The sequence below is a fragment of the Idiotropiscis lumnitzeri genome, chromosome 3 (genome assembly GCF_059441095.1).
Source record: "Idiotropiscis lumnitzeri isolate Australia: NSW breed Sydney's pygmy pipehorse chromosome 3, RoL_Ilum_1.0, whole genome shotgun sequence".
Classification (NCBI taxonomy): domain Eukaryota; kingdom Metazoa; phylum Chordata; class Actinopteri; order Syngnathiformes; family Syngnathidae; genus Idiotropiscis; species Idiotropiscis lumnitzeri.
The window spans coordinates 21,940,745-21,961,978 of NC_142393.1; the positions used below are offsets into that span (position 1 = coordinate 21,940,745).

The following is a 21,234-nucleotide window of genomic DNA, read 5'->3' on the forward strand; positions in this document are numbered from 1 at the left end:
TACAGTTGTACTCAGAATATTAAAGGGCTCATTCAGCCAGGATGGTCCATTTTTCAACAACAAGCTCCATTTATGTAATTCTACCAGGGAAATCACATTAGCTTGCATTTGATCAATTTGTCATGGAGAAATCAATGCAAAGGTAACGAACTTAAAACTGCCCACAATAAATGACTGATATGGCCATGCCGCTTACCCTCCCGCCACATCTTGGTGGGAGTCACAGGAGCTAGCGATCACAATTCGTCTTTTCAAAATGATTGTATATAGGTCGCTATTATCAAAATAACTGGACCAGTCGGAGGAAAAATGGATTGGGACAACTCTACTTTGGCCCACTTCAACCTCTGAAAACATCACAAAACATTTCGCTTTCACTAAAGACACTCACGGTGTATGACTGCACCACACATCTGAAAATGACGCGTCCACACACAGCTGTAGAGTCGGCCTCCTCGCTGGAGCTTTGGTCATCTGAATTTTTTTGAGTTTGTACATCCATCCATCCATTTTCTGTGCTGCATATCATCAATAGTGTAGTGCGTTGGCGTGCTGGATTTTTTTAAAGTCCTGCTTTTATGATCTTTTATTATTTGCTATCTGGAAGCTCGCTAGGGGGCATTGACGCTACTGAAGCGGATCCTAAACGCAGCGCAGCACAGAACAATCAAAAATACCCAACGGCTTGTCAATGAGTTTCATTAGAAATTGTCCACTTGCTCCACGATGCTGACGGCTTCATAGATTGGCTGCAAGCAGTGGACACATACATACTCGATGGCACAGAGCGGCATGCTTAAATGGTGTGAAGCTGATTTTGTTCTGCTAACTTTGTCTCTTTAGCGACCAAAAGTTATTACTTTTAACAGCACTGCAGCAGCTGAATTTTGAATTTTGGTAGGGATCGGTCACCGTTTCAAACAACACAATGTGACAAACCAAGCAATATTACAATGCTTGTCTCCCTGAGAAGGAAAAAATAACAAGCCAAGCTCCAAAAGGGGGTGTGCCAACTTGTCATAAATCTCATCCCAAAAACGCCCTTAAACACTCTTTTAGGGGGGTGAATTTCAGTACTGATGTCATTTTTAAATGCATATCTATTCTATCAGTGCCAATGTTGAACCCATCATCCAGTCTTGCGTTCACGCCAGACATACCATTTGGAATTATAGCCCAAAAAAATTAACCTTGGTATTATCACATCATATAAAATTCAGATTCATGAATTGGAGCTGTATTTCTTCAGTTGGACTTGAGGTTCTTCGACAAGATGGAGGGAAGATGGACAGTTTTAAATAGCAGTCTGTGTTAGCAAAATAAAAAAGTCAGGAAAAGCCAACTAGAAAATCTGATATTTATTTATGGTTAATAAAAGTCAGGTGTGTACTTAACCTGAGTTGGAATTTAATTGGTGAAATCTAAACAGCGTGCCAGTTAAAAGGGTGTGCACACTTTTGTAACAAAAAAATTGAAATTGTTGATTTTTACTTCCCCTTTTAAAAGGATTTCAAAATACAATTTAGCTGTACAGCCACGCTAAATTTGTTTTAATTATTTTGAGTGCAAAAACTCGGTAATTGAACAAAAGCAGATATCCACTTTACTGACAAATGTGCACATATTGCATCCATCCAGCCAGCCATTTGCCATTCCGCTTACGTGGTCCTTGGTGGTGACATAAAAAAATAGGGCCCTGAGAATGCACTGTAGCCTAATTGCATTTTTGTAATGTTCAACAGGACTGTCATGTTGACAATCACTGACATTTAAAGTCATTCTAGTTTTCCCACTATTCCCTTCCTGTCTAATTTGCGTCACGTTAAACTCAGAGAGGGAACATCAATGTGATTCCATCTTTGCGCAACACCTCCACCACCCCTTGGTCAACAAGAGCGGACATCTTTTATTGGATAATCAGCTTAATAGACACTAGGGGACAAACTCAAGTCGTACAGTACACTTGTCTAAAGATCACGGCACAAAATACTCAACGTCACCCCCACGACGCTTGTTTTACTTTGAAGTCGAATGGACGCAGCTGATCAGGATCAGTATCTTAAGGACAAAGATTATTTTTGGAGTCTAGGATACAAATCCGTTAATCTTCCCTTCCCATTGGGCAGATTAGCCAAGACTACGATGGCATGAGTACCATGCAGGATCCAGTTAGGTCTAGGACTAAAGAGGGCCAGACTGAAAAAAAAAGGTGAATTGATTTAATGGGCATCAGATGTCATGCCGAAAAGCAGCATAAAAGGCTCAAATACACTGAAACACGAACATTTGTTTGGAAAGATTGCAGAGCAGCTCAACACGACCACAAATTAAAAGTTTAACAGAAAATTAGCTCATTGGAAGTTTGTGTCTTGCTTTAAAAAAAAAAAAAAAGAAATCGACCTACTGCTGTGCGATCCTGTTAATGAGCTGTAAGCTGATTGATCGTCTGCAGGCTCTCTCTCGTACCTGACCTTTCACCCCATCTGACATTCCAAGAACACACTGCATTTCCACAAACAGAAAATAATCAAACTTATCATCCTAGAGGAATCATAAAAGGCTTCAAAATAATAATTGAATTGTGTTTTATTCCGTCTCCATAAACAACATTTACAAATATATAGCAGACAAAAAAACTGTACAACCATCAAATAATTTCCTCCTGTGACTGACTCTTGTGAAGCCTCAAAATCAAGTGCCGGATCTCCTCACGTTTCTGTCGCACCTGTTGCCGCGGAAACCAGCGTCCCAAAAGCAGAGGTGGGTCAAAGTGCACCACGGGGTTCTGGGGAGCCAAAGACACCAATTGATTAATGTGTGACACATGCTGTGAGGAAACTAATGGTTACTTTCACTCTTTTACCTTTGAAATTAAATACCCGTAATTCAGACTCAGACTCTTTAATGTTATAATAGTATAACAGTTTTTCAACATTCACGGATGACGACACTACGTAACCAAGACGTAAATAGAAAGGTAAAGACGCGGTAGAGATCTTGACTGATTGATTGATTGCGATGTAAGGCGGAAAAAACAGGGACAGCCGAAACATGGAGCCTTTTAGAGACTGGCAACTGATTCGGAAAAACTAAATATTTACTCTACATGGCCATGTTTAAGAGAATTGATTATGAATGCCCTGTCTTAAACCTAGCCTAAAAAGCCCGACCACTGTTATCTTTAATTTGGCTGCGTGTCAGGTGTGTGACGTGAGTATATTTTATCATTGCAGTACTTTTTACCACTACAGTACTGTTATCATTGCAATATTTTTATCATTGCAGTATTTTCAATCATTCAGTAGTTTTTATCATTACAGCGTTTCCCCCTCCGTATAATGGACAGGCATTAGGAGTGTTTCCTTACACTTAGATACGTTTATACTGCGTATATTTGCATGCTTTTTATGAATGTCTGATACGCATTACATTACGCCGCCGACTCTGTGTGATCTATATCTTTGCTGCTGTAACACCTCAAATGTCCCCATTGTGGGACTAATAAAGGACATCTTTATCTTTATACCGGCAAATGAATTATCTTCGTAGTTTTGACAACTTGCCAGGCCTGAAATGTTGCCGAGAGCTCACAGGTAGACTAAAGCACTGACGAATGCTCACCGCTTGGTATTGTAAACAAAAATAAATGACGTTCCAGGTCACAACATTGAGTTTGGTCACCTGAAAGAAGCTCTCCACGTACTGCAGCAGGTACAAACCGCAATCACTGCTGTTGTCCTGCTGTGGAACGCTGCAGCTGTAGTTGTGCATGCTGTCTGAGGTGAAGACACGATGTAGCCCCTTACGTTCTTCCCACTCCACCTGCAGGTAACTACACAAAACATTGTTAGCGTTCAAGCGACTCTTGCAAAGTGACCGCTCTTTAAGACTGACAAGTGGCTTGTAGAAATGTATCCATGTCTCCTTCCATTGAACACAGTGCAACCGTTACATGTTCAGAGCACTTTGTGTTTTCCACTTTTGCTTATTCTACAATGAAATATATACATCCAACCATTATATAATCCCCTGACCCTCACGAGGTTGGCAGGTATTCTGCAGAATATATATATATATTTTTTTTTTACTGACAATTTGTTTTCTGATGGATTTTTGCAAGTTTATCAATTAAAAGGACAGCGTGTGGATTTTTTTGATTTTTCATAAAATTGAAATATTACATGGGTCACGCCTCACTGTACAGTACGGTGACATGTCTTGCCACCATCTTTCTGCTCCGGGTACCTGATAACCAATTTGCTGGATCAATGACACGTAACAAATACGCCACCCGTACTTCATCACTTGAAGGAGTACTCGAAGAGTTTGTAATGCCATTTTGCCTGCACTTCTGCTGCATAAATTGGTGGTAGGCTTGCGAAGTATGGTCTTTCTGAAGTACTACTGTAGTGTGCGTACAATCATTGCCTTCTATTAGTTCATCACTAGATGGAAATAATTCTACACTGTCCCTTTAAAAACAAATCACAATTGTATTTAAGTAAACTTTACAATAATAATAAGGCAGTAAAATAACAAAATGTGGAAAAGTGAAGCACTCTAAACACTTGTGAATATTTTCCAGGTGCACTGCTAATCTTGCAGGTTAATATAAACACTCACTCTTGTAGAAGCTTGCAAGCTTTTTCATGCTGCTGCACTTTAAGAGAGTCCATGACGAGGATGCACGGCCTGCAGGCGAACATGAAACACGGTCAAAAACATCACACGAAGCTATTCAACAATTCGGCAGAACACTCACTGCGTCAACGCGACCTCCCTCATGCAACCTTGCTCTGTACATGCCTGCAAAAAAAACACAACCACACATCTTTGGTGATATGCCAAATGAAACACCAAAATACAGGGATTTAATGATTATTTTTTAATAGATACAATTGATACCAATGACGTCACATCAAGAGAAAGTAAGTTGAGCAATAATTAGCTGGCTTTTTACTATTAAACATCTTAAAACGTCATTTTGTTTGACGGTTGTCAAGCTTAATAACTGATTTGCAATTTAAACTAATCAAGTCATAATGTGTCCCACACAAGGGACAATGTGCTGAGGCCCTTAGGATGCAGTTAGATTCTAAGAACATAAATTGATGCATTATTTAATTGATGAATCCTTCCACCTTTGCTCATTTTCAGTGATATTTACCGGCAGCTGCTCTGATCTCGTACTGAGGATCTTGGATCCACCTAGGACAAGAGATTGTGTTAAAATGCAACTGCGTGTTGGGACGTCATGCAAGCAGCCGCGTTGCTTGAAACCTGGCTTGTAAATGAGCTAACCTGTACGCTGCTCATACTGTCTGCCATCCTGACCTGGGAAACAAATCACTGCGAGGTACCAGTGAGATCTGCAGGAAATACCCAGCAGGAGTGAGCAGAAAAAAGGGGCGGGGAAATGCATATGAAAAGGACTTCTTACTAACTCTACTTACTCTTCATTGATGGGCACAAACAGGAAGTCTTTAGTGAAAATGTCAACATGGCGAGTCCACGTCTTCACCCTTTGGTGCCGCGTGTACTGATCTCTGAGAACAAAATCAGTCGTTTCTACACACATTTTCAATACTTTATCCAACATTACGTTTTTCTTACGGGACGACAGCAACACCCTCGCTGGAGCTTTGCTGTCTGCTTAGGTGTTTGAAGAAGAAGCTGCTGAAGATGTGACTTCGCTCAGCCACAGCGCGGCCCCCGCCCTCCACAAAGAGGAATCTGGGTGAAGACAACAGTGAGTCAAGGTGGGCAGTACTTTGCTGGTATGATGGCCATTTCCTATCGACTCACTTGAGGTAAAAGTCTATGATGACATCATTAAGGAACTGGCCACTTTCCAGACAAGCCAAGTCCTCCTTTGTCACTGTGATCCGGCCTTTCGAAGGCGCTGCCGGATACTGAATCAACCTATCCGCCAAATAATGTTACACGGTCATAAAACACTTGAAAAAATGGTTGTAAACTAGAGGTGTCATTCATCAAATTTTGCTTGTCATCATCTTGTTATCGTCAAGAAAAAAAAGGGGCGTTCATGAAATAATTTTGTCATCGTTGACAAAAATAATACTGGTTTGACACCTCCATTTACACCAGACAATGGTAAATTTAAGTCAATCTTGACCTGCTCGCCAGCTGCAGAGCAGATAATTGATTTCTGCAGCTTCTTCTCAGCGGATTGGACATCTCCTGGTCAACAAACACAATCACACGTGAGAGGTAGACCACCCCCATGCAACGACGACTGGCGCAAGGAGGAGACAGGACAAAAGGTTAATCTTACCGGTGACTGACCCAGCAGACGAAGAAGATGCTCATCCAGTGGAGTGGGGCAGTTATGGATGAGTAGCAGTCCATCAGTCCAGTTCAGAGGGGAAGTCAGCCCCTTTGCTGAGGTGGAGCGGCCATCTTTGAATTCCGTCATCTCAAACATAGAAGCCAGCAATGCAGCCTGGGACTCAGGAAGCTGCTCTGTCATCACCAGTAGAAGAATGGAGCATGGTGGCCCTGTGGTCCCAAGAAGAACTATTTCATTATTATCACTTCACATGGGCCACTTAACTACATTTTTGGTGCTGAGAACCAACTTCCTGTGTTTACATGGGAGACAGCAGATCTTCTCCTTGCTCTGCCTGGCAGTAGGCAACCACAGCTCAGTACACTCTGCAATTTTATTTATTAGTTTTCAATGTAAAAGAAACTTTAATGATTACAGGCCTCCACCAAATCAAGACCCAATGATATATGCATGTACAGTAAATATAAAAGGTCTACACACCACTGTTCAAAAAGCCATGTTTTTGTGATGTGATTAAAGCAAGACCAAGATGAATAATGTCTCAACATATTCCATGATTAATGTGACATCTCATCTATACAACTCAATTGTAAAAAAAAAAAAAACTCTAATCAAGAGGGGAAGTGAAGAATAAACAACTGAGATGTGAACAACCTCATATCTGGCTGTGGTCAGAATTAACCGATCAAAACTTTAACTTTAACCTTGGCAAAGTTAAAGAAAAGCAGCCTCGAAGCTTTATGCTGCCACCATCATGCTTTACAGAACATATGGTGTTCTGTAGTTTGCACCGAATAAAGTATACCTTTTGGTAGACCAGCCCGGAAATACACCGACCGTTATGGAAAATTAAAATATTTTTTTATTCCCGAAGGCCACACAGCTCCTGGCCACAAAGCAGACTGCGCGTAATTTTACCTGGGGCATTGGTGTTCTGGATGAAGGTCATCTCCCGGTGCAGCACGTTGGCCTGAGCGTCCGTCACCCACAGGAAAAGCAGCGATGGAGCAGGCCCTACCAGATCATCTAACAGAGTGCCACCCAGAGCTACACCGCCATCCCATAAACCATAGCCTTGCAGTTGTGATGCAACCACAGTAACCTCGCCTTGATCATCTCCTGTTGGACAGAGACACCGAGACATCAGACATTCCAACAGACAAATAGACAATTGTGAGGAAAGGTTTGGTACCTTTAAGCGGCAGAACGATTCCACTTGAAGTAATCTGTACAAAAACACACCAACGCATCGTTATCACAATAATTCTCAACACGACACACTTGGTTCATAACAGATCTATCACAAGCAAACAGTGGCAGCTGATCAATAGAGGGCACTAAGGTGCTGCCCCACCATGCATGGTGGTCAGCACATTACTTTTTTTGGAGACAAAAAATGTAATAAGAATATTGATAGTAAATTAAATCTATTATAAGATGCGCAGGACAGTATGTCGTTAATTATGACTGAAATTGTTGTTTTTCTTGTGTGTTAGAGCCTGACAGGTTATACACTTCTAGTCTGGGCCACATGTATCTTTAACCATCTACACGCGCAGCATTTAGCTGATTCAATAAAGTTTAAAAATAATTAAACAAATTCGAACTTCCAGTTGAGTCAAGAATGTTCACTCACTATCTGCTGGAGTTACTAATTATTTATAACAAGTTTATTTATTTGTTTCAACCTCTCCAACTTTGAAAGTAAGTGTGCCATCATTGGTTGCTAACTTACTCTTATGCGGACTTAAGTGTAGTCGTGCTTAAGCAGTAACAGACGAGTGAAGATGTGACCTTACGTTGTTTAAATTCTTAAAACTGTCTAAAATGTAGAGAATTTGAATATTTCTGTGGGTGCATTTCTCATGTGTGATATTTAGTGTGAAACAGACATATATTTATTAAGTTGAATGGATGGCAGGTTGTGTTGTACATTCCTCACTCAAAAGTCTTTTTGGATTATTGGGCAATCAGCACGGAGGTTTGGCCAAAGGTGTAGTGCTAATTAGCATTGAAGCTTGGGAGGATGGTGGCGACCGTTTGATTCTTGGGCAGAAGACAGTCACAAGTGTTTTGTGACTAATTTTATTTTTTTGCTGTCTAGTTTGTTCATTTATTTAAAACACTGTAAAAGCCTTGAAAATGTAAAGGAAAATTAAAAGGGTCTACCCTTTCAAATTTGAATTAGATGATTGGAACCTGAACAAATACTGAATAATAAAAATAATATAACTTAAATTATAATTATATATAATTTCATGTAATTATAGAGGAGGAAACTCCACCAGCAGTCACTGCAACCAAAAAATCTCTTTCCTATTGGTGACACACACGTTACCTGATTTTTAGTTCCCAACAGGAAACATGTCACTTGGCCGCACACTATGAAGTGAATTTACATCTCACCATCATCTTCCCGCTGGCATCAATGCGCATCAAGCCAAGGTGAAGAGACAAAAACTCCAACTCCAGGAAGGACGGTAGCTGCGGGTCTCCTCCTGGAGTCTGATGAGGTATTTGATTCCAAGGAGGAGTTTGGTCAATCCGTTTGCTCTCATCCCCTTCATCCAGCTCGTCGTCCTCACTGGACAAAACAACTAGAAGAACAGAACTATTGAGAAACAAAATGGCTGCAACAAATGGGTGGTGGCTGAGTTCTCGCAACTCACTGGGTTCCGATCGAGCTTGTTTCCTGCTACGAGAATGAAGACCAGCCACTTTGCTCATTTTCTTCTTCTGTCTGAAGGCCATCCAAATATTTCTCTCTTTCTCCCCTGGCTCCTCATTTGACTTGCTTCTGTTGAACTTCCTGTTGAAGAGTCGTTGGGCATGAGGCGTTGTCTCCAGTGAAGAAGACACTTCATTTGTAGCTGAGGTAGACTGAGAAGAGGACGAAAGACAGCCAGATCATTTACAACACAACTTAGTGTAGCGCTTTTCACAACAGCTGAAGCTGTAACAAAGCACTTTACATAGAGTATATCATAAATTAGCAAAAATTCTATAACAAACAGTTAAAGTAGTAATTAAAATACAAATGAATGATTCAAACACATATACAGTAGACGCCAGAAAACTTTTATCATGATGATTCAGTATCATTCAATATGTATTTTAAGTGACAATATTATGAAGCATCTTGACTGACTATACGGTAGCTACAGATTACATGATTGTCACCTCCTGCATAATATCAGCTCTCTGTACTGTTTTGTGTCCCGGCAAGGAGGAATTCAGCCTCCCATCATGCAGGTTTCCTCTCAGTTCAGTCAGGGAGTCATCTGCCTCCACAGATACACACCTAACGGGTGAACAAAAACCTGTCGGGAAACATTTGTGCTTTAAGACATTCAAATTTCAACAAAAGACGAGCATACTCTTGCTTATATATTCACTCTTCTGTGAAGGAAGACACTCTGAGTCCAAGATAGTCTGTAGATAATTGTCTGAGGCGCGCTTTGGGCGCCATCTGGTGGACAAAACGAACAACAAATAATTGTTTATACAGTGGTACCTCAAATCACAAACGTTGTTTCTGTGAGCCAATTTCTAAATGAAAAATTCATGTAACTTTTAATTTACTTAAAATAGAGCAAAGGGAATAATATTTTTTAGAAGAGCACTATGGGAAGTAGAACAGGTCATGTACTCTGGTCATCAATTGTTAATCATTATAGAGGATTTTTGAGGTCTGTGAAATTCAGTTTTTTTTAAAATTCTATAGAGTGGCCACTTGTACTTGCTAGTAATATATTAAACTGTATATAATAGTTAAAATGTGAATATACCACAAAATATATTGTAAACATTTTAATATCATTTCAAACTCATTGAACAACTTAACCTTGAAAAGAAATTATTTGAAGATGGAATGCACTGCAAGCGCACATTAGTTGCCTTTGCAAGACGAAAATTATAACAGACCAAGCAATTATGAGACCTCCAACGATTGTTAACTGAGCTTTATAATGGCCACAAACTACTATCAAAACTCGCTGTAACTTCACCTAACTACCCAGGTTAATCTCACAAAGCTCATTAACAAATGCATTACTGCGTTTATATTAGCTGGGTTTTGGTGCCACCTTGTGGAATTTTAGAACGAGCACAATAACCACGAACAAGTGACTGTTTGAGCTAATATCTGAGGACAGGTTCCACACACGAACATACACACAGTGCGTGTGAATATCCCCGATTGAACGCGTGCATGTTCCATTGTTATTACTACGGCAAGCAGACTCACCTGTTTAACAGAGTAACTGAAGACCCTGCAGCACGAGGTGTTTGCGTTGCCGGCTGTGATTGGCTGCTATTGTACCTTGCTTCCGTGTGATGGGTCGTTGATGTTTCTGTGGGCGGGCTTTCCAGTCTCATCAGCTTTTTGACAACGTCTTTAAACCGCACCCTATCATGCGCGCTGTTACAGACAAAACAGAAACACGCTCGAATAATTCTCGTACTATTGTTATTTTGTATTATATTTATTATGATAGCTACGGGAGACACTCCACTGACCTCTGTCGACGCAGGCTGCCATGACTCGACCCGCGCCCTGATTTCTGATCGAACACAAAATTAAACAGTAAATCGCAACCTCTCTTGTGCCAACTCCCAGGGCAACAAATGCCTAAAAACATTAATAAAAGATCACCTTGAAGTTTAATGCGGGACTCTGCGGTGAGTGTAACAGTTGTTGGGTGGAGTGAGATGCTTCGATAGACGTCTTCTTAGGGATTCTAAAGCAAACGTCATTGGATGACAACTATTAGAAGAAATAAAAACACGCTCTTTCTCTTTGTCACTATTTTATGTTGTACTGTTTCGTGTCCGTCCTTTACTTTGTCCATACGCGTGGGTTTAACGTTAGCCCAAATAATAGAATTCCAAAACTTCCCTCACAAAATAAAGGGCAAAACTACCAGAAACGTAACTGTCCGGCGGATTAGATTAGTCACTGAGTGTATATACCAAGTTAAAAATGTATCAGCATTCTTTGTGAGAAGCCACCAAAATGTTTACCACTGGTGCAACCGAATAACCACAACTCGTCCATAAAAGTGATGCAGAGAGGAACTTGACGGCTTTTGCGGTTAACTTTAATTAAAGTTAACACGAACAACCTACTGTGTGCTGCTGGTAAACCCCAAGATAGCTCGCTAGCTATAGCTACCAAAGCAGCTTAACCGACAAGCCGCTAGCTAATATCCCGGTACAGCTCAGTGAGCAGTTTCCGTTCGACGTTCCCAAAACAGTAAATTTGAAAGATGTACTAACACTTTTGTCATTGAGGCTCACGAAACCCAATAAGTTATTTCCCTGACATGTGAGGAAGCATTTTTTTGGTCGTCCTGAAATTGAGCTGTACTTTACGTAAACACCGTACGTAGCTTACGTAGATTCATACGTCACTGACGTTGAAACGTGCTGGTGTGACCAATTACTTCGTATATAGTTTTACGTGTTTAAGAAAGATAAAAAAAACAGAAAATAACCCATAGTATAATTTAATTAGTCCAGTTCAACTATCAATGGCACTTTTTTATGATAAATTAAATTTGTCATATATTTTGCTGCGTTTTGTTCAACGCTATTCTAGAAGGCACCTTAAAGGGGAAGTCAACCCCCAAACATTTGGCAATAATATGCTCTATGTGCATTCACTAGTCTAAACACGGCATTCTCATTAATATTGCCTTTATGGAATATGAGTTAAGCAGCAAAATCCACCCATTTTCAGCCATCTCAGGGGGAAGCCTATGGGCTGATATTTGTGCCACTAGAAACTGAATATTTGAATTGAAGACTGAATATTTGAATTGAAGACTGGATATTTGAATTGAAGACTGAATATTTGAATTGAAGACTGGATATTTGAATTAAAAACTGAATTATTGAATTGAAAACTGAATTATTGAATCATTAATTATTCAAATATCCAGTCTTGAATTCAAATATCCAGTCTTCAATACAAATATTCAGTCTACAATTCAAATATTCAGTCTTCAATTCAAATATTCAGTTTCTAGTGGTACAAATATCAGCCCATAACTGAGCCCCAAGTAACTGTGATGTAATTTTCCGTCGATCGCAATGGGAAAATTGTTCTGATGGATCAAAACAGGTGGATTTTACTGTTTAGCTCATATTCCACAAATTTAATCATAATCAGAATGCCATGTTTTGACTAGTGGCCCTGCATAGAACATATTCTTGTGAAGAAAATAATGGGGTTGACTTCTCCTTTAAACGTATATGCAGTATTTTAAAAAATAATGCTCAATGAACCCTTTTTAATTCAATAAAGTAATATTTTAGATGAATGCTAATTAAATTTTAGCAATACTCCAATTGTAGTTACAGGGTTGCAGATACAAATGTTAAGAGTTTTTGCTTAAGGGTACAGTAATTAGTCAAGAACAAACTAATCATAATTAAAGCCAAACTTCCATATTATTGTAATTTTCTGAAAACATCTACAAGGTTGCGTTGGTCTGAGTGATACTCCATTATGACAGAAAACATTGAAAAGGTATAAACAGTGAATTTGTTTCTAAGATTTCATCCATGCTGCACTAACTGGACACTGAGCCATGGGGAAAGTAAAAGAACAGTCAAGGACCTACGAGACAGGGTCGTTGAACTTAAGGCAAGGAAAGGCAGCTTTATTTATATAGCGCATTTCATACACAAGGCAACTCAGTAAGCTTCACACAAGCAAACACTCAACACCTACAATTATGTACAAACGCAACAGTTAACAACAGTCAGAAGCAAGGCAAAGAAAACAAAAGCACCTGAGAGAAATTATTAAAAGAACGTTCATTGACAAATTAGAAACACATTAACAGAAAACTTGAAAAAACATTTAAGAGTAATTTAAATAAATAAAATGATGTTTCTAAATGAACTAAAAGAGGAAATGATTTAAAATTGTTTAGAGGTAATCAAAGCTATTGGGAAAAAGTAAAAGTTTTAACTTGATTTAAAAGCATTTAAACTTGGCGCTAAGTTCACTTCTGTTGGCCATTAATACAAAAGGAAAAATATATCAGAAGCTATCTAAAGATTTGAAAATGGCAAATTCTAGGTTTGGAAATGGCAATAGCTAGTATTCAAACTCTGATAAAGATGTGGACATTTCATGATTCTGTTGATACCAAGCCGCAGTCAGTTAAACCAACAAAGATTTCAGCCACAACTGCCATGAAGATTGTTTGGAATGCAATGAAAACCCCGTAAGCAATTTCAGTTGGAATACAGGCTTATTTACGAAATCGGGCTCTGGCCTTTTTGCGTAGCGTTTGCCTCCTTGAGCTTGTGTGTTTTTTTTTCTCTCTGGGTTTTGCGCCATACAAAACATGCACGTTAGGTTCATTGAAGACTCAAATTGTTCATACGTGTAAATGTGTATAAATTATATCCTTTTCCCCTAGACCTGCTTTCCATTGTCATAAAAGTCACAAACTCAAAATTTGAAATGAACAACTACGCATGTTTTGTTACCCTATGCATAAAATGGACAGAAAGCTCACATCTACTGTCATTTGTCTAATACTAATAACATTTGCTAAAGTGAAAGTGACTGTTGTGTTACATACACACACACGCACACACCCCCACGCACACAGACGGACATATTCGACAGTTACAATCAGCTTTAACCCATAACCGCCAGAGGTTAAAGATTGTTGTCGTCTCCTGTCAGAGTTCGAGTTTATGTTCAACCAAAGTGGCTAACATGACTTTTGACCGCCCCAAAATGATGTTTCTCTTTGAAGATTCCAGTCTGTCAGAAATAAACACGGAAGTGTGCCAGTGTGATCTTTGCTTCTTGGTTCCCGCAGAGGAATCACATCGGTTTTTTGTTTTTTCAATTACAGACCTGAGAGTTACCTTTGACCTTTGACCTTAGAGTTACTTATTGTGAGCAGCTCACTGAACTTTGACCAGACATCCGACCAGTTGCTTGAACATTTAGCGCTGTCTGGTTGCAGCGCATCTACTAGCTTGCAGGGGCGCTTTCTGCTGTGTACACGACACTTGTGATGACCTACTGTTAATGATTCAGCTCAGAGTGTGTTTGTGTCTGTGTTTCAGTGGTGAACGGATGCATCTGACCAGTTCTTGACGGAGGTCAGCGACGAGACATTATGGCAGCTGAGCTGGTTGAATGTGTCCCCAACTTCTCAGAGGGCAAAAATCAAGAGGTCAGTTCTTTAGTTGTTATGAAATTTTCTGGTGTCCCATTGCTTGTTTCTTTCCACGCAAGGTTTGACAATATCATCCTGTGATATCTGGTGTTCTTTAAATCTTTGAACATGCTCATTATACATGTGTTAGGCCTGCTGCCCACTGAGGGATGCAGCAATCTCAAAAATATAGTCCGTGACACCTGCATACAGTACTAGTTGATTGAGCTTTGCACACATAACCAACTCGCTGCAATCGAAAAACGGTATTACTTGCAAAATAATGTTTTGAGTCTAATACAGCACTGTTTTATGGGGTTTTTTTTTCATTAAAAACAAACAACAGTGATTTTCAAGTAAGAAGTGGATTTCCCTGTGCTCTAGGCTGAAACACAGAAAGAGCAAGTCGGTGAGAAACAGAGAGTGGACCGCACTTGTGTAGTTCAGTGACAGAGACTCTCCACGCTTCACATTTTCACCACAAGTACAAATGAAATGATAAATTTAGTTAAAGTATTCATGTAAAACACAAAAAAATATGCGGCTTGGTACAGCTTGGCAGCAGACGACTGGATCCTGCCTCATACCTGTAAACGTCTGTTTTAGTTGTGAAGGCGCTTGTGACACAATATGACATTTTTGATCGGCTGTTAACATCTGCAATGTTGTGACGGCATTCATCTGCTTCACATTTCCAATTGCAGCAAAACTAGAGGCCGAAGGTCCACCACTCATGAAATGAAGTGGGAGAACACCACACTCTGCCCGCCAGTTTTTTGTTGCATTCGGTTGTGTTGCTCTCTATGCAGCGGATATTACCCACGAGTTAATGCGCACAGGTGAAAGGTGCGCAAGTCAGGCGCGTAAAAACAGATTTTTCTCACCAGTTAAGGGATCAATGAATCCCAAAAGTTTGAAAAACTCTGGTTGGAGCGATACAGAAAATGGATGGATTTATTCACCGTTGTCAACATTCAGGTCATTGACGCCATCTCGGCAGCCATTAGGAGCACACCTGGATGTACCCTGCTGGATGTCGACCCCGGAGCCTCCACCAACCGAACCGTATACACGTTTGTGGGCTCTCCTGAAGCTGTGGTGGAAGGAGCGCTGAATGCTGCCCGTCAGGCATTCAGCCTCATTGACATGAGTCACCACTCAGGTAAGTCCACAATGTGACTGGAACATCACCTGTGGGCACTTGCCTGTGTAAAAAATGAGAACTTGATCATGATAACTAAGTGATTTAGAGGATGACCCCAATTATGCATCTCCTCAAGCAACACGTTCCAGAGGTGCGCTAATTGAAAAGGCGCAATCACCTTGAATTTTAAGCCTCGACTTTCACCCAACGATCTGAAACTGTGGATTTCCTCGTAAGGGGTTAAAAGATTGCTTTGAAAGTCATCAGCTAAATCTTAAATTAAATGGAAGCCATTGGAATGATGTGATGACGTCCGTTTGATTTGCGCTGCGACATTCTGAACTAATTGGAGATTGATTCCTGAGTGAAACTGGAGAGGAGTGAGTAATTGTCAGAAAATTAGTACATGAATTACTTGAAATGTGTGCGCAAGTACAGGAGAGCACCCACGTATGGGAGCGCTGGACGTCTGTCCTTTCATTCCTGTCCAGAACGTCAATATGGAGGATTGTGTCCGCTGCGCCAATGTCTTTGGACAGAAACTAGCGGATATGCTACATGTGCCCGGTGGGTTGTCGCAGTGTTTTGAAAAGAAAAGTCAACATAAATGCAGCCTCTAAAAAAAATTAACAAGCTTTGTTTCTTCAGTGTTTCTTTACGGCGAAGCAGCACGAAGCGAGGCACGCAGGAGTCTTCCGTCTGTGAGAGCCGGCGAGTATGAAGCTTTAGCAGAGAAGGTAAGACTTTGAAACCAATTAGACGCCTGCCTTGCACAACACTGTGGAGTAGACTAGTGATTTACAAGCACTTTCATCGGAGATCATCAGATGTACGCGGGAAAGTTTCATTGCTCAAATGTGACATACTGTCAGGTATGTCACCTGTATATAAGCTACAGCAACTCTTTTTGAGGGGAAAAAAAACATATGCAAGCCGCACCTGGCTATAAGACACAGTTTTCTATGTTGAAAAAAAAAATGTTGTTTACTGCAAGTACAGAAGGATTTTGTACTGTGAATACACACAAAGGTACATAAACAGATTGTTGAAACAGTGCCTTTTGGAACGGCAACAACTTTGCTAATTAAAACAGAACAGACCCAGAAGGAAAAAAAAAAGCGAGATTTTCTTTAGCGTATTTTCTGAACTGTAGAGCGCCTCCTACTGGTGAAAGAAAAATGCAGAGGAAAGCCACACCGTTGTATTAGCCACATGGTTCAAAATCTAGGACAAAATACGGTACTCGAGAAAGTTGTCCATGTAGCATGAGTTCATTTTGTTCATGCTAGATGAATGGTGTTGATGCTTTATAAGCTTTTCCATTTTAAGGGCTTTGCTACCATCTGTGGCGTATGTACAAAACCCCTTTCAGTGGCTGATGTCAATTATTTGCAGATTTTTGCGATTTGCATTCCCTACCCTCTGCGAATAGCGGAAGGTCATCATGTTTTGTGGTATTCCGTGAGAATTTTCTAATGTAAAATCTATAATAAATATGCCTTCCCTCAATAAAGGTTGTAAAACACTAATATACATAGAAAATCGGATAGATTTCTCATTACTCCATAATTGTTGTGGGGAAAACAACTTTTTGCATGCTTCTTGTCATTCAGCTGAAACAGAAGGAGTGGGCTCCTGATTTTGGCCCCGCCACCTTTGTGTCATCATGGGGTGCCACGGTCACGGGCGCTCGGAAGTTCCTCGTCGCCTACAATGTCAACGTGATCGGCACTAAGGAGCAGGCACATCGCATCGCACTGGACATAAGGGAGCAAGGCCGAGGAAAAGACCAGGTGCATGTTGGGAATATTTAATGTTATCATCCTCCCTTAGTGACGACAAAAGTCATCTTCCATGAACTCACAGTGACTCGATGTGTGTTTGTGTGGCTACATCCCAGCCAGGGTTGCTGAAAAAGGTTCAAGCTATCGGCTGGTACTTGGATGAGGCCAATATCGCTCAGGTGTCCACCAACATCCTGGATTTTGAGCTAACACCTCTTCACTGTGTCTATGAGGAGATCTGCAAGGATGCGGAGGTCAGAACTTACACGTCGGGCTCTATTTTTGTCCTCAGGACAAGTAGGGCAAAGCGTGTGTGCATGGATGGAGTTTTCTTTCTTTTGGTATTATGGTAGACTCGCGCAGATATACACAAACGAAACAATGAACAGACACCAGCTGACAGAAAGCAAAGAACTACGTAAATCCAAGATAATTGATGTGACAGCGAGGTACACCTGTACAAGATGAATGGTTGATTGGCAGACGCCACGGACTGGACTGACAAGAACAGGTAGAAACGAAAATTCAACAAGACAGGAACATGGAACTCAACAAAAGACAACATGAAACAAAACTAAATACTGTTTAATCTAAATCAAATAAACAAAAACATAGTTTATGACAAGTTCAAATAAATCATTAATGTCCCGAATTAACACGACATTCATGCACATGATGAGCGTATAAAAACTATTTGACAACCATACTTATTCTGTCATGTCCGTGTCAAATAGAAACAGCAGAGAGATAGGTAGACTCTGCCTCTTGTGAATTTTACTGCATAAAAAGAGGAACATGAACTGGAAGGCCTTTTCCTGACAATGCTCACACGCCCTCAGGATCTGAAGCTGCCCATCGTCGGCTCTCAGATTGTCGGTCTGATTCCTCTAAAAGCTATTCTGGATGCCGCAGACTTCTATATTGCGAGGGAAGAACTCTTCGTCATGGAAGAGGAGCATAAAGTGCGGCTGGTGAGGACAGCTTGACCACAATAATTCTGTCACATGGCTTCTCGGGGTTCTAACTTTTTAAATATTCCGTTTGTGATCAGGTGATCAGCAAGCTGGGCCTCGACTCATTAGGTCCGTTCAAAGCAAAGGAGCGGATAATTGAGTAAGTTTCAAATCCTCTCAATGACTAACGTGTGAAGTGTGTGAAACTATGAGGCTTGAAAAGAAGTACTGATATAACTCCTTAAGTATAAGTAAAAAATAAATAAAATACTGACTCTGTTGTTGTGACGTGAGACTACTCCCATTCGAGGTCAACATCAATAGAAATAAATAAATAAATAAATGCTATCAAAACCACGGAGGGTCCCATAGCTTTGCTTATAAAATGCCAAACAAAATATAACAAATAAGCAAACAATAAAGAAAAATTTAAAAAATCCACTCCTTACACCTGTATGTTTTTTTTCAGATGATTTTTTTTAACGACTTAAGCTGGTGAAGACAGCATATCCGCGACGAGTCTTTTTCAGAGCCGACACCATGAAACAATTATCTTAGAGTCTCTGTAAAGCAGAATTAAATTCTATATCTGCTAAATTTGACACTCCACAGGAAAGATTGTTGTTCACAACCCTGCCAAATTTGAATGATTAAAACAATTGGCAAGTATAAAAAATTAAGTGAAATCATGAAAAATCAAGCTCTTCACTCCACTCTCAGATGCTGCGGATGTGTTTGCTGAATGAGCTGAAGCCACACACAGTCAACTGTCATCTGCCAATACGTACAATTTCTACGACTTGGAAAAATGGATGCTACTTCAGCCTCTTTCTTATATCAGGAAATATATCATTTTATAGCCTCAGGTGGTTGAAATATATGCCACCGGGTCATCGCAACAACAAGGCACTCCAAAGTGGCCATGCCAGCGCAACTCTCTTGTCCACATGCTGGGTGACATGTCTGACTTTTTGCCCCCGGTTGCAATTCCGCCTTTCCTCCGAGATGTGTGCAAACTCAAAGCCAACAATGAGATGCTCTCAAGTGACCACGCCAGAGGACTATTTGAGGGGAAAATACATTTTCTGGGTTGCTAGCTAAACTGCCCATTGCATTTGCGCTGTATAATTATAATAGTAATGAAGCATTTATACTTTGTTACTTACCGCCACCGCCAGGTACATGGTGAAGTCGCAGGACAACGGCCACCTGGCGTCGCTTTCCTTGCAGCAGTTTGTTCGCAGCGTTGGCGCTCGGACGGCTGCCCCTGGAGGAGGCTCAGTCTCTGCCGCCGTGGCTGCACTGGTAACGTTGCATACGACTAAAAAAAATTGTCACCTTGCTAAACTGGTCAAGGTGGTGACATTTTTTGTGCTGCAGGGAGCAGCACTGGGCGCCATGGTGGGCCAGATGACGTATGGTAAGAGGCAATTTGAGGCTGTGGACGGTGCGATGAGGAGACTAATTCCTCCGTTTCATCACGCCATGAATGAGCTGCTGGACATGGTGGACAGCGACTCGTCTGCCTTCAACAGCTACATGGTCTCACTTTCTGTGCTGGATTAACTGTTATTTTTGATATTTCTTATTTTTACAATCTACTGATCTATCAGAACATTTCTGGTTCAGTGATTCACATCAACGGTTTTTACACTCTAGGCAGCACTGAAGATGCCTAAAAATTCTAAGGAAGAAATAAAAAGGTACAAACACTTCAGAGACCAAGTTTGTCTTGCAGCAGCATGGAAAGATTTCATTTGGATGATGTGTCGTGTCCTGACAGGCGTGAGGAGGCCTTGCAGGAGGGCCTGCAGCAAGCAGTGAGAGTCCCGTTGGCTCTAGCTGAGCGCGTTTGCACCCTGTGGCCACCACTTAAAGAACTTGTCTTATATGGGAACATAAGCTGCAAATCAGATATTCAGGTGGGGAATACTCAGCGGAGAAATCGGTGTTCTGTTATTATGAAAGGTTTGAGCTGATAGCACCAGGGTTCTGAGCATTGTCTGTGTGGCTTTCAGGTTGCAGTAAAAGCGTTGGAGACGGCAGTTTTCGGGGCCTACTACAACGTCATCATCAACCTTCAAGACATCACTGATGACAGTTTCAAGATGGAGGTAGGTTTGCACAATTGCCCAACATAATGTTTCATCAATATTTGTTGCCTTAGAAATTTTGAGTTTACCCAATTTTTTTTCCAGCTTTACTAACATTATTTAAGCCCCATTAAGTTTACCATACAGTCACCTGTTGTCCCATCTTGTCTTGCAGACTCAGTCCAAAGTGTCAGCATTGTTACAGGTGGCAAAAGATTGTGCCACCAACATCCTTGAAGCTGCAGACAAGCGGACATGAACCTGCTCGTCTGCATGGTTCTTAAGAAAAATTGTGTTGAGCAAATCCCTAAGAAACCTTGTGACAGCAGAGGACGATTGAAATGTTTGACCTCTAGTCATTAAAAAAATCTTTGCTTTGGGTCAGTTTGTCTTAAGAGCCATTACTTAGAATCCCCTCCGATATGCGTCTGTTTGTCAGGGATATTCAAGGCCGCAGGAACGGCTAATGGCGTCACGTGTTCCATTAGAGGCAAAAGTATTTTAGGAAAAATGCACATATGACCTTTTAAAAGAAGTGGAAAATATTCTGAATGTTCCACATGCATGTTATAGTTCAGGTCCAGTTTAAGATTATATTGCCATTGCAAACCGTTACCATCAACACAACCACCTCAGTTCCCCCTAGCCCACTATTCTCCTCTAGAAATCAGAATTATTGAAATGTGTGAGAGGTTATAACATAAAATGGAAAAATAACTTCAAAATGAACAGAATCAGATTCTGTATTTCATTCTGTT

The 21,234-nt window shown here is 40.7% G+C and overlaps 2 protein-coding genes across 3 annotated transcripts; one reads left to right on the top strand and one right to left on the bottom strand.

The window, feature by feature from the left end:
- Positions 1-2,582: 2,582 nt before the first annotated feature.
- LOC148340381 (sentrin-specific protease 7-like) lies at positions 2,583-11,701 on the bottom strand. 2 transcript variants are annotated; one of them, XM_088289417.1, is made up of 21 exons: positions 11,588-11,701; positions 10,965-11,049; positions 10,829-10,872; positions 10,557-10,730; positions 9,706-9,779; positions 9,491-9,630; positions 8,980-9,190; positions 8,717-8,907; positions 7,503-7,536; positions 7,229-7,429; positions 6,296-6,519; positions 6,137-6,201; positions 5,806-5,922; positions 5,614-5,733; positions 5,454-5,546; positions 5,302-5,369; positions 5,168-5,208; positions 4,763-4,806; positions 4,624-4,692; positions 3,682-3,832; positions 2,583-2,785 (listed from the first exon to the last, which is right to left on the bottom strand). In XM_088289417.1, exons 1-21 carry the CDS (start codon positions 11,596-11,598, stop codon positions 2,648-2,650), a joined length of 2,295 nt encoding a protein of 764 aa, XP_088145543.1. In that variant the 5' UTR covers positions 11,599-11,701; the 3' UTR covers positions 2,583-2,647. The 2 variants fall into 2 exon arrangements, with proteins under 2 accessions (XP_088145543.1, XP_088145544.1); XM_088289418.1 differs by lacking the exon at positions 11,588-11,701 and adding an exon at positions 11,438-11,576.
- On the top strand, positions 10,744-20,860 carry ftcd (formimidoyltransferase cyclodeaminase). The gene is made up of 15 exons (XM_088289419.1): positions 10,744-10,990; positions 14,411-14,520; positions 15,481-15,664; positions 16,085-16,213; positions 16,295-16,383; positions 17,260-17,439; positions 17,547-17,684; positions 18,270-18,401; positions 18,482-18,543; positions 19,562-19,688; positions 19,764-19,925; positions 20,043-20,086; positions 20,167-20,305; positions 20,402-20,497; positions 20,652-20,860. Exons 2-15 carry the CDS (start codon positions 14,464-14,466, stop codon positions 20,733-20,735), a joined length of 1,623 nt encoding a protein of 540 aa, XP_088145545.1. The 5' UTR covers positions 10,744-10,990; positions 14,411-14,463; the 3' UTR covers positions 20,736-20,860.
- The last annotated feature ends 374 nt before the right edge of the window (positions 20,861-21,234 follow it).